This window comes from Pituophis catenifer, unplaced genomic scaffold (genome assembly GCF_029215685.1).
Source record: "Pituophis catenifer annectens isolate HBS135680 unplaced genomic scaffold, rPitCat1.0.hap2 SCAF_2, whole genome shotgun sequence".
In the NCBI taxonomy this organism is placed as follows: domain Eukaryota; kingdom Metazoa; phylum Chordata; class Lepidosauria; order Squamata; family Colubridae; genus Pituophis; species Pituophis catenifer.
The window spans coordinates 189,802,842-189,819,887 of record NW_027256882.1 but is presented as its reverse complement, the minus strand read 5'-3'; the positions used below and the strand labels follow the sequence as shown (position 1 = coordinate 189,819,887).

General features: G+C 39.2%; 1 protein-coding gene across 2 annotated transcripts in view; it reads left to right on the top strand.

The window, feature by feature from the left end:
- HGD (homogentisate 1,2-dioxygenase) overlaps positions 1–17,046 on the top strand; it is a 40,456-nt gene that overhangs the window by 14,466 nt on the left and 8,944 nt on the right. For both annotated transcript variants that reach the window (XM_070935306.1, XM_070935307.1), the window contains exons 4-10: positions 4,168–4,273; positions 5,546–5,605; positions 6,366–6,457; positions 7,546–7,580; positions 8,125–8,204; positions 9,529–9,628; positions 12,914–13,038. In XM_070935306.1, the coding sequence (XP_070791407.1) occupies positions 4,168–4,273; positions 5,546–5,605; positions 6,366–6,457; positions 7,546–7,580; positions 8,125–8,204; positions 9,529–9,628; positions 12,914–13,038 (598 nt within the window). The remainder of the gene's footprint in view (positions 1–4,167; positions 4,274–5,545; positions 5,606–6,365; positions 6,458–7,545; positions 7,581–8,124; positions 8,205–9,528; positions 9,629–12,913; positions 13,039–17,046) is intronic.

The following is a 17,046-nucleotide window of genomic DNA, read 5'->3' as shown; positions in this document are numbered from 1 at the left end:
TCCTGATGGAGCTTGGGTCATTTCCCGCCTCCTTAGCCCACAATTCATCTGAGACCCTTGTCGCGGCCTGGGAACAGGCTGCGGTGGGGGCCCTGGATCGAATCGCGCCTTTGCGGCCTCTGATCCGACGCAGATCCCGGGCGGCTCTTTGGTTTACCGCAGAGCTCAGGGAAATGAAGCGTCGGAAAAGACGCCTGGAGGGTGGTTGGAGATCCTCCCGATCCGAGTCCGACCGAACACAACTAAGAACCCATATTAGGTCTTATCTTGTGGCGATGGAAGTAGCGAAACGTAACTATTTCGCCACTCTCATTGCATCTGCAGAAAATCGCCCAGCAGCCCTGTTTAGAGTGACCCGCTCCCTCCTTAATCAGGGAGCGAGGGAGGACCCCTTACAGGGCCGTGCTGAGGACTTTGCACAGTTTCTGCAAGATAAAATCACTCAGATTCGGACCGGGTTGGACTCCGACTGGACAGAGTCCGTTGAGGTGACAGGGCCTAGTCTCGGTGGAGACATCTGGGTTGAGTTTGAGCCTGTTTCATTAGATGACGTGGACAGGATTATGGGTAGGCTGGGGTCTTCCACATGTTTACTGGACCCTTGTCCCTCCTGGCTTGTTTCGGCAGCCAGGGAGGTGACTGGAGACTGGATCCAGGCTATTGTCAACGCTTCACTAAAGGAAGGGGTCTTTCCTGCTGCGCTTAAAGAGGCGGTGGTTCGACCCCTCCTTAAGAAGCCTAACCTGGATCGTGACGTACTTAACAACTACCGTCCAGTCTCCAACCTTCGCTTTTTAGCGAAGGTTGTTGAGTCCGTGGTGGCACAGCAATTCCCTCAATTCCTGGAGGAAACTGACTACCTGGATCCTTACCAATCTGGTTTCAGGCGTGGCCACAGCACGGAAATGGCATTGGTCGCCCTAGTAAATGATCTCTGGCGGGCCAGGGATGGGGGTTGCTCCTCCATCCTGGTCCTTCTTGACCTCTCAGCGGCATTCAATACCATCGACCATGGTATCCTGCTGCAGCGGCTCAGGGGGATAGGGTTAGGAGGCACTGTTTTACAGTGGTTCTCCTCCTATCTCTCGGGCTGTCTGCAGTCTGTTTGGGCGGGGGGTCAGGTATCCTCCCAGAGGCCTCTCACTTGTGGGGTGCCTCAGAGCTCAGTTCTCTCTCCTCTGCTCTTTAATATCTATATGAAACCGCTGGGTGAGATCATCCATGGTTTTGGGGTGAAGTATCATCAATATGCTGATGATACCCAGCTTTACATCTCCACCCCTGACCACCCTAGGGATGCCCTTTCCGTGATATCCCACTGCCTGGAAGCGGTGCGGGTTTGGATGGGGAGGAACAGGCTTAGACTCAACCCTTCCAAGACTGAGTGGCTGTGGATGCCGGCATCCCGGGATCTGGAGGTTCCATCCTTAATGATCGGAGGTGAAACCCTTGCTCCCTCCAACAGGGTCCGCAACTTGGGTGTCCTCCTGGATTCTCGGCTGTCTTTAGATGACCATCTGACGGCCGTAACCAGGGGGGCCTTCGCACAGGTCTGTCTTGTGCGCCAGTTGCACCCATTCCTAGACCGGGATGCCCTCGCCACGGTCACTCACGCCCTTGTTACCTCTAGGTTGGACTACTGTAACACCCTCTACATGGGGCTGCCCTTGGGATGTGTCCGGAGGCTTCAGCTAGTCCAAAATGCAGCCGCGCGGGTAGTTACGGGGGCGTCTAGATACTCCCGTGTAACACCTCTCCTGCGTGAGCTGCACTGGCTACCGGTGGCACTCCGGATACGTTTCAAGGTGCTGGTGCTCACCTATAAAGCCCTTCATGGCTTAGGCCCGGGGTACTTGCAGGACCATCTCCAGCCGTTCTCCCATCGTCCTGTGCGCTCTCACAGAGTCGGCCTCCTCAGGGTGCCGTCGGCCAAACAATGTCGGCTGACAACCCCCAGGGGGAGGGCGTTCTCTGTGGGAGCCCAGACCCTCTGGAATGGATTGCCCACTGAGCTCAGGACAGCCCCCGACCTTCTTTCCTTCCGTCGCGAGCTGAAGACGTGGCTCTTCTGCCAATTAAACTGATCCGTTTGGGGGTACACTGGTATAATTTTAAATCATTTTTAATTGGGTTACTGATTTTAATTTGGTATTGTATTGTGATTTGTATTGAAGTTGTCATTTTGTAAGCCGCCTTGAGTCCCTAGGGAGAAAGGCGGCATATAAATCGCAACAAATAAATAAATAAATAAATAAATAAATAAATAAATAAATAAATAAATAAATAATTTCCCCCATATATTCCTCCAAACCACAACTTAACCATTTCTGCTTTCAATACAATATACAATTAATAGTATTTCAATTATTACAATTCCCTAGTTAAATAGAGCTTTTTTTCTTTTGTGATTTAAAATCTTGAACCTCCACTTTTGCCCTAAATTTCCCATTGTTTGCAGTTTTGCACCATCTTTTTTGGTGAGGAAAAAGAAAAAGAAATCTCTCTCTGCCTCATTTTGTCACGTTGCAGCAAAGACCCTGCTTTACTTTCAGTTTCGCTTTTTCAGCATAGCTAGGGGAAAAAAAATCTGCTCCAGCTCTCTTTGCAGCTAGCAACAGAGAACAGACCCCTGCGCAAAACAGCTGAGAGCAAATCAGCTGAGAGTCGGGAGGCTGATCAAATCAACTTATGGTAATTAACCTATGCTGAAGTTGAAAGGGGCTGTTTTTTCTATTTTTGCAGCCACCGGTCTATTCATTTGTTTTCTTTTAACACTGAGAACCGCTGCCATAAGAAAACAAGAAAATAAAATTAACAACAAGCACCGTCAATAAGATAAATGATGTAATAAGTCACTTTCTATATATATATATATATATATCTAGTTTGTTTCGTTTTGTATTTTTCTATTTTATGGGGTGAATATAAATGTATTTTGTATGTACTTGATTTGATATTTTATCTTTTTATGTTTAATAAAGTTTGTTTTTAAAAAAATTGCAAGCTCAAAATTGCCTTAGTAACACTTTTTGACAAAATCAGTAAAGCTGTCTTTCTGGAAAGGATGACTGTGCTGCAGTTCATCCATTTCTTCCCTACACATAAATGTTCAACTAGCAGGACATGCACACAGTCCAGTATTGGGGAGGGAGACTGAACAATTATGAAAGAAATGATTACAGCAGTCTTAAAGCCATTCATGATTTAGGAGTGTTATAGAAAAAGTAATAAGAGACTTGAACATCTGGTTTACATTACACCAATATAAAGCAGCCTTTGAAAATCACTAAGAAACTTCAGCTGGTCCAAAATGCAACTGTGACAATGACAGTATGCTTATTGTCAGTCTCCATGTTGCATCATTGCTATTTCTGAGTATCATTCAAGGCACTGGTTGCCATCTCTAGACAACATAATTCTTATTAAATGTACATGGATTATATTCATGTATTAGATTCTTTTACTTCCATTAAGTGAGATTTAGATTGATGGCATAGATCACAGGTGTCAAACTCGCAACATGTTGTCGTCACATGATATATCTCAACTTTTTTCCCCTTCGCTAAAATGGAGGTGGGTGTGGCCAGCACATGACACATTTGGCCCTCAGGCCGCGACTTTGACACCCCTGGCATAGCTCTTAAAGCAGGGAGGCACAATCTCTAGAAACCAGAACTATCTGTACTTCTCAATTGTGCACTGTCTGAGTATTTTCACCAATCTTGAATTCCTACCAATGAAAGGGAAACTCTCTTTAAGTCCAATTTCCTAGGACTTTCCTTTTACCCTTCAAATCAAGACCATAAACAATTGTTCATTTGGCCATCATTGTACATTAACTAGCCCCCGTTTCAAGGGTACTGGATATGGATTGCCCCTGCCCTGCCTCTTGGGGATACCATGCTGCTGAGTTCCCAGAGTTCAGTGTAAAGCACAGGAGACAAGAGAGAGCTAAGGGACCAAGGGTGACTCCACAGTGGAAGACAGATTTATATGTTTAAGGGGTTTTCCCTTCCCTATTGCTCTAATATAATTACTTGGAAGATGCATTTTCTAGATTTTATAGAGAGAGTTGTAGCTTATTTCAGAGATCAACAAAGTACTGAATATTATCATTCCTTGGATAATCACATTTTCCTCTTTTCTCTGCATTTATTTTCTGCCTAGCTGGCTATATAGAATTCTGCCTTCTGCTTGCCATAAGCCCTTCCAGTCTATTGATCAGGGTTATCTGACACACAACTGGAATGAAACTGAACCTGAACCCAACCAGGTAATCATTTCTAGCTAGGAATCTTCTGTATATTGGCTCCAGAATGTTATTGTTGTTGTTCACTTTTATAATTCCCAACAGGCTTAGCCAGAGCCAGCTTGGCTGTTGTTCTCATATTTTTCTGAGTGCCATTTTCCACTTGAGTGCCATTTTCCTTATCTAGTTCACTTTGGAATCACTTGTGCTTTAAGAACCACCTCTGGTTCAGTTTTTTACAAGTTTTTATTTAAGTGTTTTCCCATATACTGGATAAACTAAAATCTCCCAAAACAAATCCTTTCACTTCTGTGACCTGCTTTGAAAGAATCTCATCAAACATTTCCCTGTATTAAAGTGTGCAGAACAAATGGACTGAGGAATTGCTTATCAAGCGGTCAAACATAAATATCTGGGAAAGTTTTTGGGAAGAGAACTCAATCAATAAACAGTTTGCCAATAAATCAGCATGAATTAATTAGAACAAATCCTAAGAATTTAAATTTATCTCTTGCTTTGATCTTCTAAATTTCTTAGCAGATGTATTTTGATTTCAAGAAAGTACTTGTCAAGATACCATTATTAATTTGCCAAAGTCCACTGAAGTTGGGTGGCCAATAAATTAATAATAAATCTGATAATCTTATTAAGGTAATGGCTGAAAATTAAATCTCCTGGTTACAGCTGTTTCAAAACTCCTACTCAAAGAGTGAGCATTAGTGGTTCCTCATCCTAAAAACTAGAAGTGAGATATCAAGCAGATTACCGTAATATAGAACAATAGGGTTCAAAGCAATCTCAGAAGTCTTCAAATCTTACCCTCTGCACAGGGAAGAAATTCTCAAACCATCTCAGACAAAAAAAAAATTAAAAAAAAAAACAACCAATAGTGATGGAACATTCATGATTCTAGGGGACAGTCTGTTCTATTACTTCATAGCTTTTATGCTCAGGAAATTATCTTGCTCTGCAAAGCATTCACCTACTAATTCTTGCCCTTCCCCAGGCTGTATGGAGACTAAATCTCTCTTCCCTGTAACATCAGTTATCAGAAAACTGCTATCATGTCCCTCCTTAGTTTTATCTACTTTAGGCAAAACACACAGTTCTTCATAGGATTTAGCTTCCAAACTTCTTGCCATCTTTGTTGCTTTTCTCTGCACTCTTTCCAGTTCCTCAGCAACTTTCTTGTACTATGATGACCAAACCTGGACATTTTATATAAGAAATATGTTTATTGTAGTATAAAATAACTCAGCTGGCATCAATTATTTTAGAATGATGTTTGTCTTTCAGTTGAGATGGAAGCCATTTGAGATCCCTACAATCTTTCAAAAAAAGCTGGACTTTGTAACTGTAAGTAACCATATAGAAGCGTTAAAAGCATTTTTCACTTGATCTTTCTGAAATGAGTAAGAATGGAGTTTTCAGCTTGAAGAGAAGGTACTTGAGGTCATGGTAGACCTACCTCCAATCTTAATTCTTGCATGCATACACATTAACCTATTTGTAGTCTTCATTTTATAACTGTTTTGTTTAGCGACCACTTGCTAATTACTGTAAAATGACAACTTTTACAGACTTCCAATTCCTACTACAATGGCAGATAACTCTTTTGAATATACCTATACAAAAAGTACTAAATAAATTGATGTTTCAATATTTAAAACTCTCCTTGATAATTAACTTTGGTAATATTCTCCACATCAATTTCATCCTGTGCCTTTTCAAATTACGAACATTTTGCCAATTCATTTTTGCTGTTCAACTTTTTACAAGGTCAGGTCAAAGTCTTCCAATAGACGTCTATGTAAACTAGAACCCAGGAAGCTCATGGCAATTAAACCTTGGGTTAAAGAATTTCTCAATTCTTCTGAAACAGCAAGCTAAAACCTTGACTCTTAAATCCAGAAATATCCATATCCTGTAGTTCTAGGAAAGCAGAATTGCTCAAACACCAGTGCCCCATAGTTAAACTTCTCCTCAACAGACAGCTCATTAAACTGTATTAAGTTCTGAATTTCTAGTTCTGCCATGCATTATGATGGTAACCAAAGGAAATCAAAGGGATTCTAATTATTATACCTGTGTTTTCTTATAATTAATTTTTTCATAGGGACTATATACTTTGTGCGGTGTTGGTGAGCCAAAGTCAGGGAATGGGCTGGCAATTCACATCTTCATCTGTAACGACTCCATGATTAACAGGTCTGTATGGAGTCAGAGTATCTCATGGGTTCTATCTAAACTTCTAAAAGTGTGGATATATGGAGATAGCCCAGATGCCCTGACTATTCATTGAGATTTGACTACTATTAAGGAACTTTTCCTTTCTTTCCTCATCTATATATTATGCACAATTAAAAGGTTTATGTCACAAAATGGGGCAGATGGGTTCCAGCTATGTTTCTTTATCAAATATTGCAAATTTCATTACAACTTTGATGAACCTTGATTCAAGCCTTGTCTACTTAGAAGAAGACCCTAAATTTAAATTTAGCCTCATACACCTCTTCCCCCCCGAAAAAAAAGTTAAACAGAACATTTTACTGATTTCAGATTTGGGTTGGTTATTTCAGAAAATCACCTTCTTTTCAAGTAAATATAACAAAAAAGTAAAAGTGACAATAGGCAGAGGGAACTGTACAAGAATATTCTTCTCTCAATGGGTCTGAAACAAGATATAGCAATCTATTTGACAAGAGAATTTTTAGAAATCTATGCATCACTACAACAAGCAATTGATCTTGCTGGAAATATTGGAATTTCACTTTGTAAGAAGAAAAGCATATTCTCTAGCAATAGAACCAGGAAATTGATGAATAGTCTGCTAAGGAGGGTTAATAGGGTTAACACGGGGGGGGGGGGGGAATTCCCAATTTACCAAACCTTGTTGTCTGTTTAATAGAAACAGTTCTTCCTTTTAACCTTCTTAAAGGTTACATGAGACCTTTTTAACTTTAGATGGGAAGTTACTGATATGCGGTAAAAAGTAATTCAGAAATCTAGGATTGGCAGCTATATATGAACCCCAAACAACATGTAGCAGAAAAATGAAAGGCACACATTAGCATGGAATTTTTGTAAGAATTTGCTTGAAAATTAAGTTTCATCGACCCTCCAGGGAAGAAATGGCAGACTGAAAACAGTTCTGTCAATGACTAGAGTGGAATGAAGAGCTGGCGCGTTCCTCTCCAGACAAGGATTGGAACTTTTTTCAGATTATGACTTTAGAATCTAGAGTTCATAATATATTCCCCCAAATTGTGTAATCACTTGGTTTTTTTTCAATATAGATGTTTTTGTAATTCCGATGGAGACCTTCTGATTGGTGAGTTGCGAACTATTACTCTGAAAGTTTGTATATCTTTGTTTCTTTTACAAACTGGAATGTTAATTGGGCTAATGAAAGAATATGAAGAATCTTAATTGCACAGTCAGATGATCAAATAAAATAAAGTTTTAGACAGGTTTCCTAGAACAAGATCCTTTAAATACTGTATATTCTTCCAATATTTTTTCCATATTATAATTCATGAAAGGATATCCTCTGACATCCAAACTGGAAAGTTTATCAGGAGCTTAGAAAATCATCCAATTTCATAGCAATTTCATAGAAAGTTTATTAGCAACCAAGCAACCAGAGATAAAAAAGGGAAAATCAGTCTGACTTGAAAAAAGGAAACCCAAATATCAAGTATTATTTTAAACAGTTTGGGATAGAAAAATTCTATAGGCATCAGATAAAAGTTCTTGATATTCCAAGTCCAGCTTTTCTCCCATTTTAATGCTACTTATTATAGTGACTTTTTTTGTATCACAATATTATCTGGGGTAAACAAATATAATTCTGTGCTTGCTTTTTCTTTATCCAGTACCACAGCAAGGCAAACTGCTCATCACTACAGAGTTTGGCAAGCTGCTAGTGGAACCGAATGAGATCTGTGTCATTCAGGTAAGCACTAGAGCCATAGGCCTATTCTTCACTCTGTACCTCACAACTCCTGAGTGAAATGGACAGATGAACACTGATGTGTATCCATGTTTGTTATGCTTTTTCTAAAAAGATGTAATTGTATACCCATGTGTAACTTTTTAAAAATTTAAGTATATAGTTCCTTCTGATTGTTTACGTGCAAGACTAATACTGCATCATTTTAGAAATATCCCATATATTTATTTTCTCTCTCTCTCTCTCTCTCTCTCTCTCTCTCTCTCTCTCTCTCTCTCTCTCTCACACACACACACACACACACACATCAGGAGATGTTCTATAGCCCTAGGCATACAAATCTCCTGGATAATTTTGGGCCAGCACTCTTTCTCAGTCCATGACATAGGGCTCAGGTTGATCCAAAAAAACTGGACCCTGTATTTGTGGGAAAATGCTAGGAAGAAAAATAAATTCCACGTATCTGTCAAGACTTTGCTTCTTTTACCACCACTCTAAGCATAACATAGGCTCGAATATCTTATTGCTTTCTCATAACATATCCTACAGTTGAATCTAAGTTTGGGCAAAATGTCTGCCTGCTTTGAGGGGAACCTCTTCATACTGCAGTCTTTGTTCCTACTTCAGGTGGCTTACAGTTATTCAAGGTCAGCTCAAAAATTAGCACATTTGTCAAATTAAGATAAATATTTTTTGTATAGACAGTGGAACTGCAAAAGTTTCAGGAGCGAGCACTCAGGGTAAGTGTTCAGTAGTTATCATCTCAAAACAATTCTATTAGGAGAAAAATAAAAGAAATGTGAGTTATGAAATTGGAAGGCTTCCAAAAAGGAAAGTCATTTTCAGTTGATACCACCTCACTTTGGAACTCCCTCCTGGCAGAGAGATGGTAGGTACTCTTAATTCCTCTGGGATTTTAGGAAAATTGCCCTGGAGGATAGGATAAGTGATGTTTGTATCTTTCTTGATTTTGTCATTTGTCATGATTATATCTAAGCTCTTGGGGTTTGGGAGTTACTATTCTATGACAACCTCCAGGAATGATAACATAGAAAGAAAATAAATAAATAGCTACAAGTTTTTGTAACAGAAATTCAGATGCTTTTGTAAAGTTACCTCCACCACCTGATAAACAAATATAGCTTTATCTCAAGGCTACCTTTAATAGAACTTTTTTGGTACTTTAATGCAATGCAAACTGCAATATTTTCAGGAAGAACTTAATGGAGATAAGTTAGAATTTGATATATTCTCTGATACTGTATTTTTATTTGGAACAATAATAATCAGTCCTAATATTTACATTCGTATTTTGTCTCCACCTTAGAAAGGAATGCGTTTTAATGTGGAAATATTTGGAGAAACTCGAGGCTATATCCTAGAAATATATGGTGTACATTTTGAGTTACCTGATCTAGGACCTATTGGTAAATATATTTAATATTATTTCTGCTTCCAAAAATAATTATATCATTTTTTATTAGGACTGTGTAATAATATATATTTATTTAACACTCCTAACATGCATTTATGTTTTTACCTATAAGGCACATGACAAATGATTCATGACAGCAAAAACAAAAAGTGTAAAGTTCTGCCCCAAGGTATGGAGGGTATTAAATCTAGTTCAAAGAAATGGATGAGTATCTCTGTCCTTCATAGCGCTAATAAAGGCATTGAGAAAACAACTACCAGTACTAGCTATAACATAACTGTAATACTTTTGCTGTTTGCTGGGAATTTTGAGAATAGCAATTTAAATAGCCTTTGGGGAAGACAGATATACATGATGATATTATGCACTGAATGAAAATATGCACATTTATAGTTCTTTCGGTTTCTCCTGAGTGTGTCAACATTGCTGCAATTTCTCAGAATTCATTTTCCAGTTTCTTCCAATTGATTTCTCTTGATTGCAACCAACCACACTTTTACTCTATATTATTTTCCACATCTCTAAGAGAGAGGGCAATAAAATAAAGAGATTGAAACAATCAAAACCAGAGTTGGGCTGCTGCCGGTTCAGACCGATTCAGGCGTACAGATTGTTACTGCACAGTTTGGCGAACTGGCAAATCCCACCACTGGCTGCCCCACCGTCCACCGCCCTATCTCGCCTTGCCCACCTGCTAGAGTCATGTTCATGCCCAGCTACACTCTGGCTCCTTCGCTTGCTTGCTTGTGACCCAGATGAACTCCGCACCTCGCCCACTTGCCTGCCTTTGCCACGGCCTGCCATGCAACCCAGCTGATCTCCACACCTTGCCCGCTATGCTCATCACTGCTTCCTGCAAAGGTAAGGTGCCAGTACCTGTCTCTGGCCTTCTCCGGGGCCTACAGGTGGATACCACCTGCTTGCCCTTTGCCTTGGGTTGGGCGATGCGCCAGTTCCTGCCTTTCTAGAGGAACACCTCCCCACTGCCACCGCCCCACCGAATCGCCTTGCTTACCTCTGCCCCGGGTGTTTCCCTTCCTTCAGAGGCCCCGTGATCTCTCCGTTTCTTCCCCCACAACTGCATTTTTCTTCGTCCCATGACTTTACCTTCCTCCCATGGCTGATGGCAGAATGGAAGGAGAGTGTTGTGGCCATGTGACATCACACTTAATGACCATGTGTAATTTGCTTAATGACCGCAACCAGAACTACAAGAACTGCCATCCAAGTTAGCATAGTCCAGTGATGGCTAACCTTTTCGTCACTGAGTGCCCAAAGCGTGCATATATGCACGCATCCCCAAAATGCAATGCGCGTATATCCCCGCACATGCATGCATGCTCCCGCATGGACATGTGTCCCTGTGCATGCATCCGTCCCCCACACATGCATGCATGCCCACACATGTGCCCCACAGCATGTGCAGCAGAGACCCAAAGACCAGTTGGCTGGCAGGAGGCATGCATGCATGCGCAGAGCTGAGCTGACAGCTCGCATGCCCACAGAGAGGGCTGTGCATGCCACCTCTGGCACACGTGCCATAGGTTCGCCACCATGTGATCTTGCCAATCACTGGCATGATTTTCTTTTTCTGTCACATTGCTTAGCAACAGCTTCTTAGCAACAGTTATTAAATGAAAACTACCTGTACTTCTCTTCCATATGCACACATATCTCCATAAGTATAAAAATATGAAATCACAAATATATTTTAAAAATGCATATATTTCCTCAATCAGAAGGATTGGGAGCACAAAACTCACTAACTGGAAAGGATGTACTTGGATCCCCTCCGTGGAATCTCTGCCATAGAACTTCTGTATGTGATAGAATAAAAGCAGAGGTGAAATGCTACCGGTTAGCACCAGTTTGGGCAAACCGGTAGTAAAAAAAACCTACCAGTTCATCCAAACTGATATTTCTGATGATCAGCTGTTCCACGTTATTTATATTAGTTAAAAAGCATGATCACATGGTGGCGAACCTATGGCACGTATGCCAGAGATGGCACGCACAGCCCTCTCTGTGGGCACATGAGCCGTCACCCCAGCTCAGCTCCGCGCATACACACGTGCCTCCTGCCAGCCAACTGGACTTTGGGTCTCTGCCATGCATGCTATGGGGCACATGTGCAGGCATGTGCGCATGTGTGGGAGATGGGGTGTATGCACAGGGATGCATGTACATGTGGGGGGCACATGCATGTGCGGGGATACACGCGCATTGCTTTTTGGGGATGTGTGTATACATGCACGCTTTGGGCACTCAGTGCCGAAAAGCTTAGCCATCTTCTATGAATTGAAAATTACACTTCTATTGATGCAGCATAAAATTGCATTTATATTTTGCAGTTATATCATATTGATTTCAGTGTACAATCAACAATTTTCATTCTGTTACTTTTAGCCCAATCTTTATGTACATAGTTATGAAGTGTATTCCTGTTTTCAAGGATACAAAACAATCCATATTTGTCATTCTCAAATTTGATATGCGTTACCTTTACTATTTTAGTCAAGTAATTAATGAAAATACTGAAATAACAGATTCGACTCTTCCTTGTGATGGCCCATTCAATTTCTCAAAATTTATGGGGAACTATTAAGACTTCTGAAGATAGGGACATTTGCTGTCTAATCATTTGACATGAGAGAGCGCTATTGGATGACTTTTATTCAGTGGAGAAATCCTCCACAGGTTGCCACTGGTTCGCTGCCGACGCATGTGTGGTGCGCACCAAATGCGCGCTGCACGTGCGCATGCTGCACGCATAAGCATGCCAGTGCACACCAAACGCGTGCTTTGCGCAGAAAAAGGAGCCTTTTGAAGGTAAGTAGTACAGCGAGGGGGGGGAACAGCCATAATGCTGGTTTTATCCTTTAAAGCCCTATATGGCTAGGACCAGATTACCCGAAGGGCCTCCTTTTCTTCTAAAACCCTTAACTGGAATTTAAAACCATCTAATGAAGCCCTCTTGGTAGGGGACAGCTTTTTCTGTAGGAGCACCCTATTTATGGATTGCTTAACTGGTCTTCACATTAAAATAAAACTTATTTTTCTGGATTTTCAACTGGCTATTAACTGTATTTTAATTCATATTGTTTTATATGAATTTTATTTGAATTTTAGACCTTGCAGTTGACTAGTTTTTATGATTTTATTCTTTAATTGAAGTTGTGTTTTTAATGTGTCTAATGGTAAACTATCAGTGACAATGATTAGACCGATCACAAATTTCAAATATACAATTGGTTACAAAGCCTTTATGTTTTTTTAGGAGCCAATGGCTTAGCTAATCCACGAGACTTCCTTGTGCCGGTTGCCTGGTATGAAGATGCCCAAACAGCTGAGGGTTACACAGTGATCACCAAGTATCAAGGGAAACTCTTTGAGGCAAAACAGGTGGGAAGTTAGAATTTAGAGAATTAAGAATTTCATTAAAAATTAGTTTGGAGAGGCCCACAATTAGGCTTTTCTTCAAACAAATGAATGTTTTTTCAAAGCACTTTTTAACTTGAAACAAAGCTGAACACTTCTGAAATTCAACACTGAAATTCATTTTTTGGGTGGAGGAACTAAAAAATATCAAAACCACACATTTTCCGCTTTAACTGATAGAAAAATACACAGTATATTTTATACCCCACACAGTATATTTTATTCAGGGAAATTGAAGTGCTTGCTTTTATAACATTTAACATAATTAATAGTAAAAGCATGGGATTCGGGTGAGGTGCCAGTCAAGTTTAAAGCAGAATCTGTGACTAACTGCAGAAAGAGCCAGTATAACTGGAATAGCATCAATGATGGAAGAGGAACATGTATTGACGATGGTTGCACTATCCTAGGTTCATGTGATCACATTTTGCAATCTTCTTACAAAAAAGTCAATGGGGAAGCCAAATTCATTTAACAACCATGTTACCAGTACTAACTTAACAATTTCAGTGATTCACTTAACAACTGTGACAAGAAAGGTAATAGAATGGGGTAAAACTTACTTAAAAACTCTCTTGCTTAGCAATGGAAATTTTGGACTCAAATTGAGGTCTATCTGTATGACAGTGCAACCAGTTATTCCAGTGGTGGGTCCCTTTCGCTGAATGTGTTCAAATCTGTCTATGTCTGTCTACGATGCTTTAATATGAATTGCTGCCCTGTACCTCACCACCTGGCTTTATGTCCCAGCTCCATGATTCTAGTCAGACACATAAGTGAGATTGGCATCTATGTACATTGAAATAAATCATCTTTTCCTACTTCTAAATTCAATTGACACTTTTATTACTTATGTCTTCCTGTATTTATGCATCTTTGCATTAATCATTACTCTATTTTTGTCAATCAGAAATAAGATAGGAGTTTTACAACAAAATACTGAAGTCCATCCATCTCTTACCACAAATGCTCTGATTATTATCTTCAAGTAGGGTGCTCTGCTTTCCCTCAATATTCTGTTTTCTTTTCAACAAATACCCAACATTTGAAGGCTGCTGAGCATACCCATTATTTAACTACCGTATTTTTCGGGGTATAAGACTCACCAGAGTATAAGACACACTTACCTTTTTTGTTTTGTTTATTTTATTAAAAGGTTTTTTTTTATTTTTTAGACAAACACACATACAAACATACAATGTATTTTCTTTGAACAGAATATTTGGCCGGTTCACAAATTTAAACAGTGTTTAGTCATTTCAATTAAATTTACAATTTCTATGTTTCCTTTTTGCCATATTTATTGCCACATCTATTTTTTTAAAAAAACCAATATTACCCTTCATCCTTCATCTTATCAAATTCAATTTTTCCCTTCTATTCTATATTATACCCCTTCCCATTGTCATCTATTTTTATATCCATCCTCACATTGGTTAATTATGTAATATTACAGTTGTTTAATACAAATTCAACATTTTAATATAAAAAGGGCCTGGTGGCTCAGCAGACTGATAGCATTGTGATTAACACAGCTGTCTGCAATTACTGTAAGTTCGAATCTCACCAGGCTCAAGGTTGACTCAGCCTTCCATCCTTTCTAAGGTAGGTAAATTGAGGACCCAGTTTGTGGGGGCAATAAGCTGACTTTGTATAAATATACAAAGTATGAAGGCTATTGCTTAATGCATTGTAAGCCGCCCTGAGTCTCCGGAGAAGGGCGGCATATAAATCAAATTAAAAAAAAAATCAATTAGTTATATAACTATCTTTTTTGTATATTAATCAATATGAACATGAATATTCCAATTATTTCCATGCAATCCAATTTCTTACAAATCAATTAATTATATTTACCAATAATAATAAACCAAATAATTTCCCCCATATATTCCTCCAAACCACAACTTAACCATTTCTGCTTTCAACACAATAGTTGAACAATAGTATCTCAATTATTACAATTCCCTAGTTAAATAGAGCTTTCCCCTTATGTTACTCATTTTCACATCTTAAACTCCCCCAATAACCCAATAGTTTTGCCCATATAATCCTCCAAATCACAACTTAATCATTTCTACTTTCATCACAATATAAAATTAAAAATATTTCAATCGTTACAATTTCCCTAATTAAATTTAAAAATGTTCTAGCCATTATCCAAGCGACAACTTAATCCTTTTTACTTTAAACACTATATACCATTAAAGGTATTTCAATTGTTACAGTTTATACTTATTCATATTTCTAAAAAAAATAAAAACTTATCATTGTCTAGATTTCAAAAATACAAAGACAAATATTCCAATTATTATTCATTTCATTTTTACAATCATGATTTCCCATTTATTTCTTACTACTATTCATATTTTAATTCTAAATATGTATAACATCTTTCTCTTTCATTTCTTTTTCTCCCCATTTTTATTTTTGCCTTTTTCTTTCTCCTTTTTTGTGTATGTTTTAAAATCTTGAACTCTCCTCTTTTTCCCTAAATTTCCCATTGTTTGCACCTACCTTTTTTAGTGAGGAAAAAGAAGAAAAAGAAATCTCCCTCTGCCTCTGTCTAATTTTTCCTTGCAGCAAACAGCAAACAGCCTGCTTTACTTTCAGTTTCGTTTTCATCATACCTTGATTAGCACAAGGGGGAAAAAATCTGCTCCAGCACTCTTTGAAGAAAGCAGCAGAGCCCTGCGCAAAACAGCTGAGAGCAAATCAGCTGAGAGTCGGGAGGCCAATCTAATCAACTTGTGCTAATTAGCCTATGCTGAAGCTGAAAGGAGCTGTTTTTTCTTGCTGTTTGCTTGCAAAGAGGTAACTGCTGCGAGGCACAGGCCAAAGGATGGGGGCCAGTGGGTGGGCAGGGCTACATTCAATGTATAAAATGCACCTAAATTTTCACCCCCTTTTAGGGGGGAAAAAGGTGCGTCTTATACTCCGAAAAATACGGTAACTGTTAATTATCTATTTATTTATATTTTGTTTTCTAAATAGCCCATCTTACTCAAAGAAGGCCTCTTTGTCTTGTTTTATGAATTTGTGCTTTGGGGTTGGATACTTCTGTAGTTCTCAGGAATCAACCAAAATGGTGAAAATTGTTCTATTTCTAGTAACCTTACTTTAGACAAGGATATGTGCATGCTGCATGGCAATATAAACAGCGCTTGATGTACCTACCCATAAGAAATAGAAGACAAAAATGAAAAATCATTGACTTGTTGGTAGTCAAGTGACATACAAGTTTAATAAATGGTATTTAAATTATTAAAATGTGTGTCTTTAAAGAACAGAAAATGCAAATGGAATTAAATGGTAATCCTGTATCTCCTAACAAAATAGTTAGTAGTTTATCTGCCTTACTATGCGAGAGTTTTCTGCATGCTGCTTAAGATCCCAGCCATGATTATTTAGGCAGAAGTTGTGGAATTTAGAATAACTTTATTGTCACTTTGAATGTACACTAATTGGCATACATTAAAATGAAATTTCATTGCGTACAGCTCTCAAAGGGTCACCACCTCCAATATGCACTACATAAAAATAAATAAATAAATAAATAAATACCGTATTTTTCGGAGTATAAGAAGCACTGCCCCCCAAAAGTGGGTGAAAATTTTGATGTGTCTTATAGACCGAATACAGGCCTGTTTTTGGGCTCCCAAACCAAATGAAATGTAAAATTTGTTACTACCGGTTCTGTGCGCGTGGCTTGGTGGGGGGAGTTAATGTAACTGGGTGGGCATGGCCAACTTTTAAAAAAAAAAACTTTTCAAAGCATTTTTTTCTAATGGTTTGAAAAGCCTCTGCCAATCAGGCAACTCAGCTGGAATCGTCAGAGAGGCATCTTAAAAAATACCTCTCTGCCAATCAGGCAACTCAGCTGGGAGTTGCCAGAGACTTTTCAAAACATTTTTTTTACCACCTCTTTGGCCAAGAGGTTGCAGAAAAAAATGCTTTGAAAAGCCTCTGATG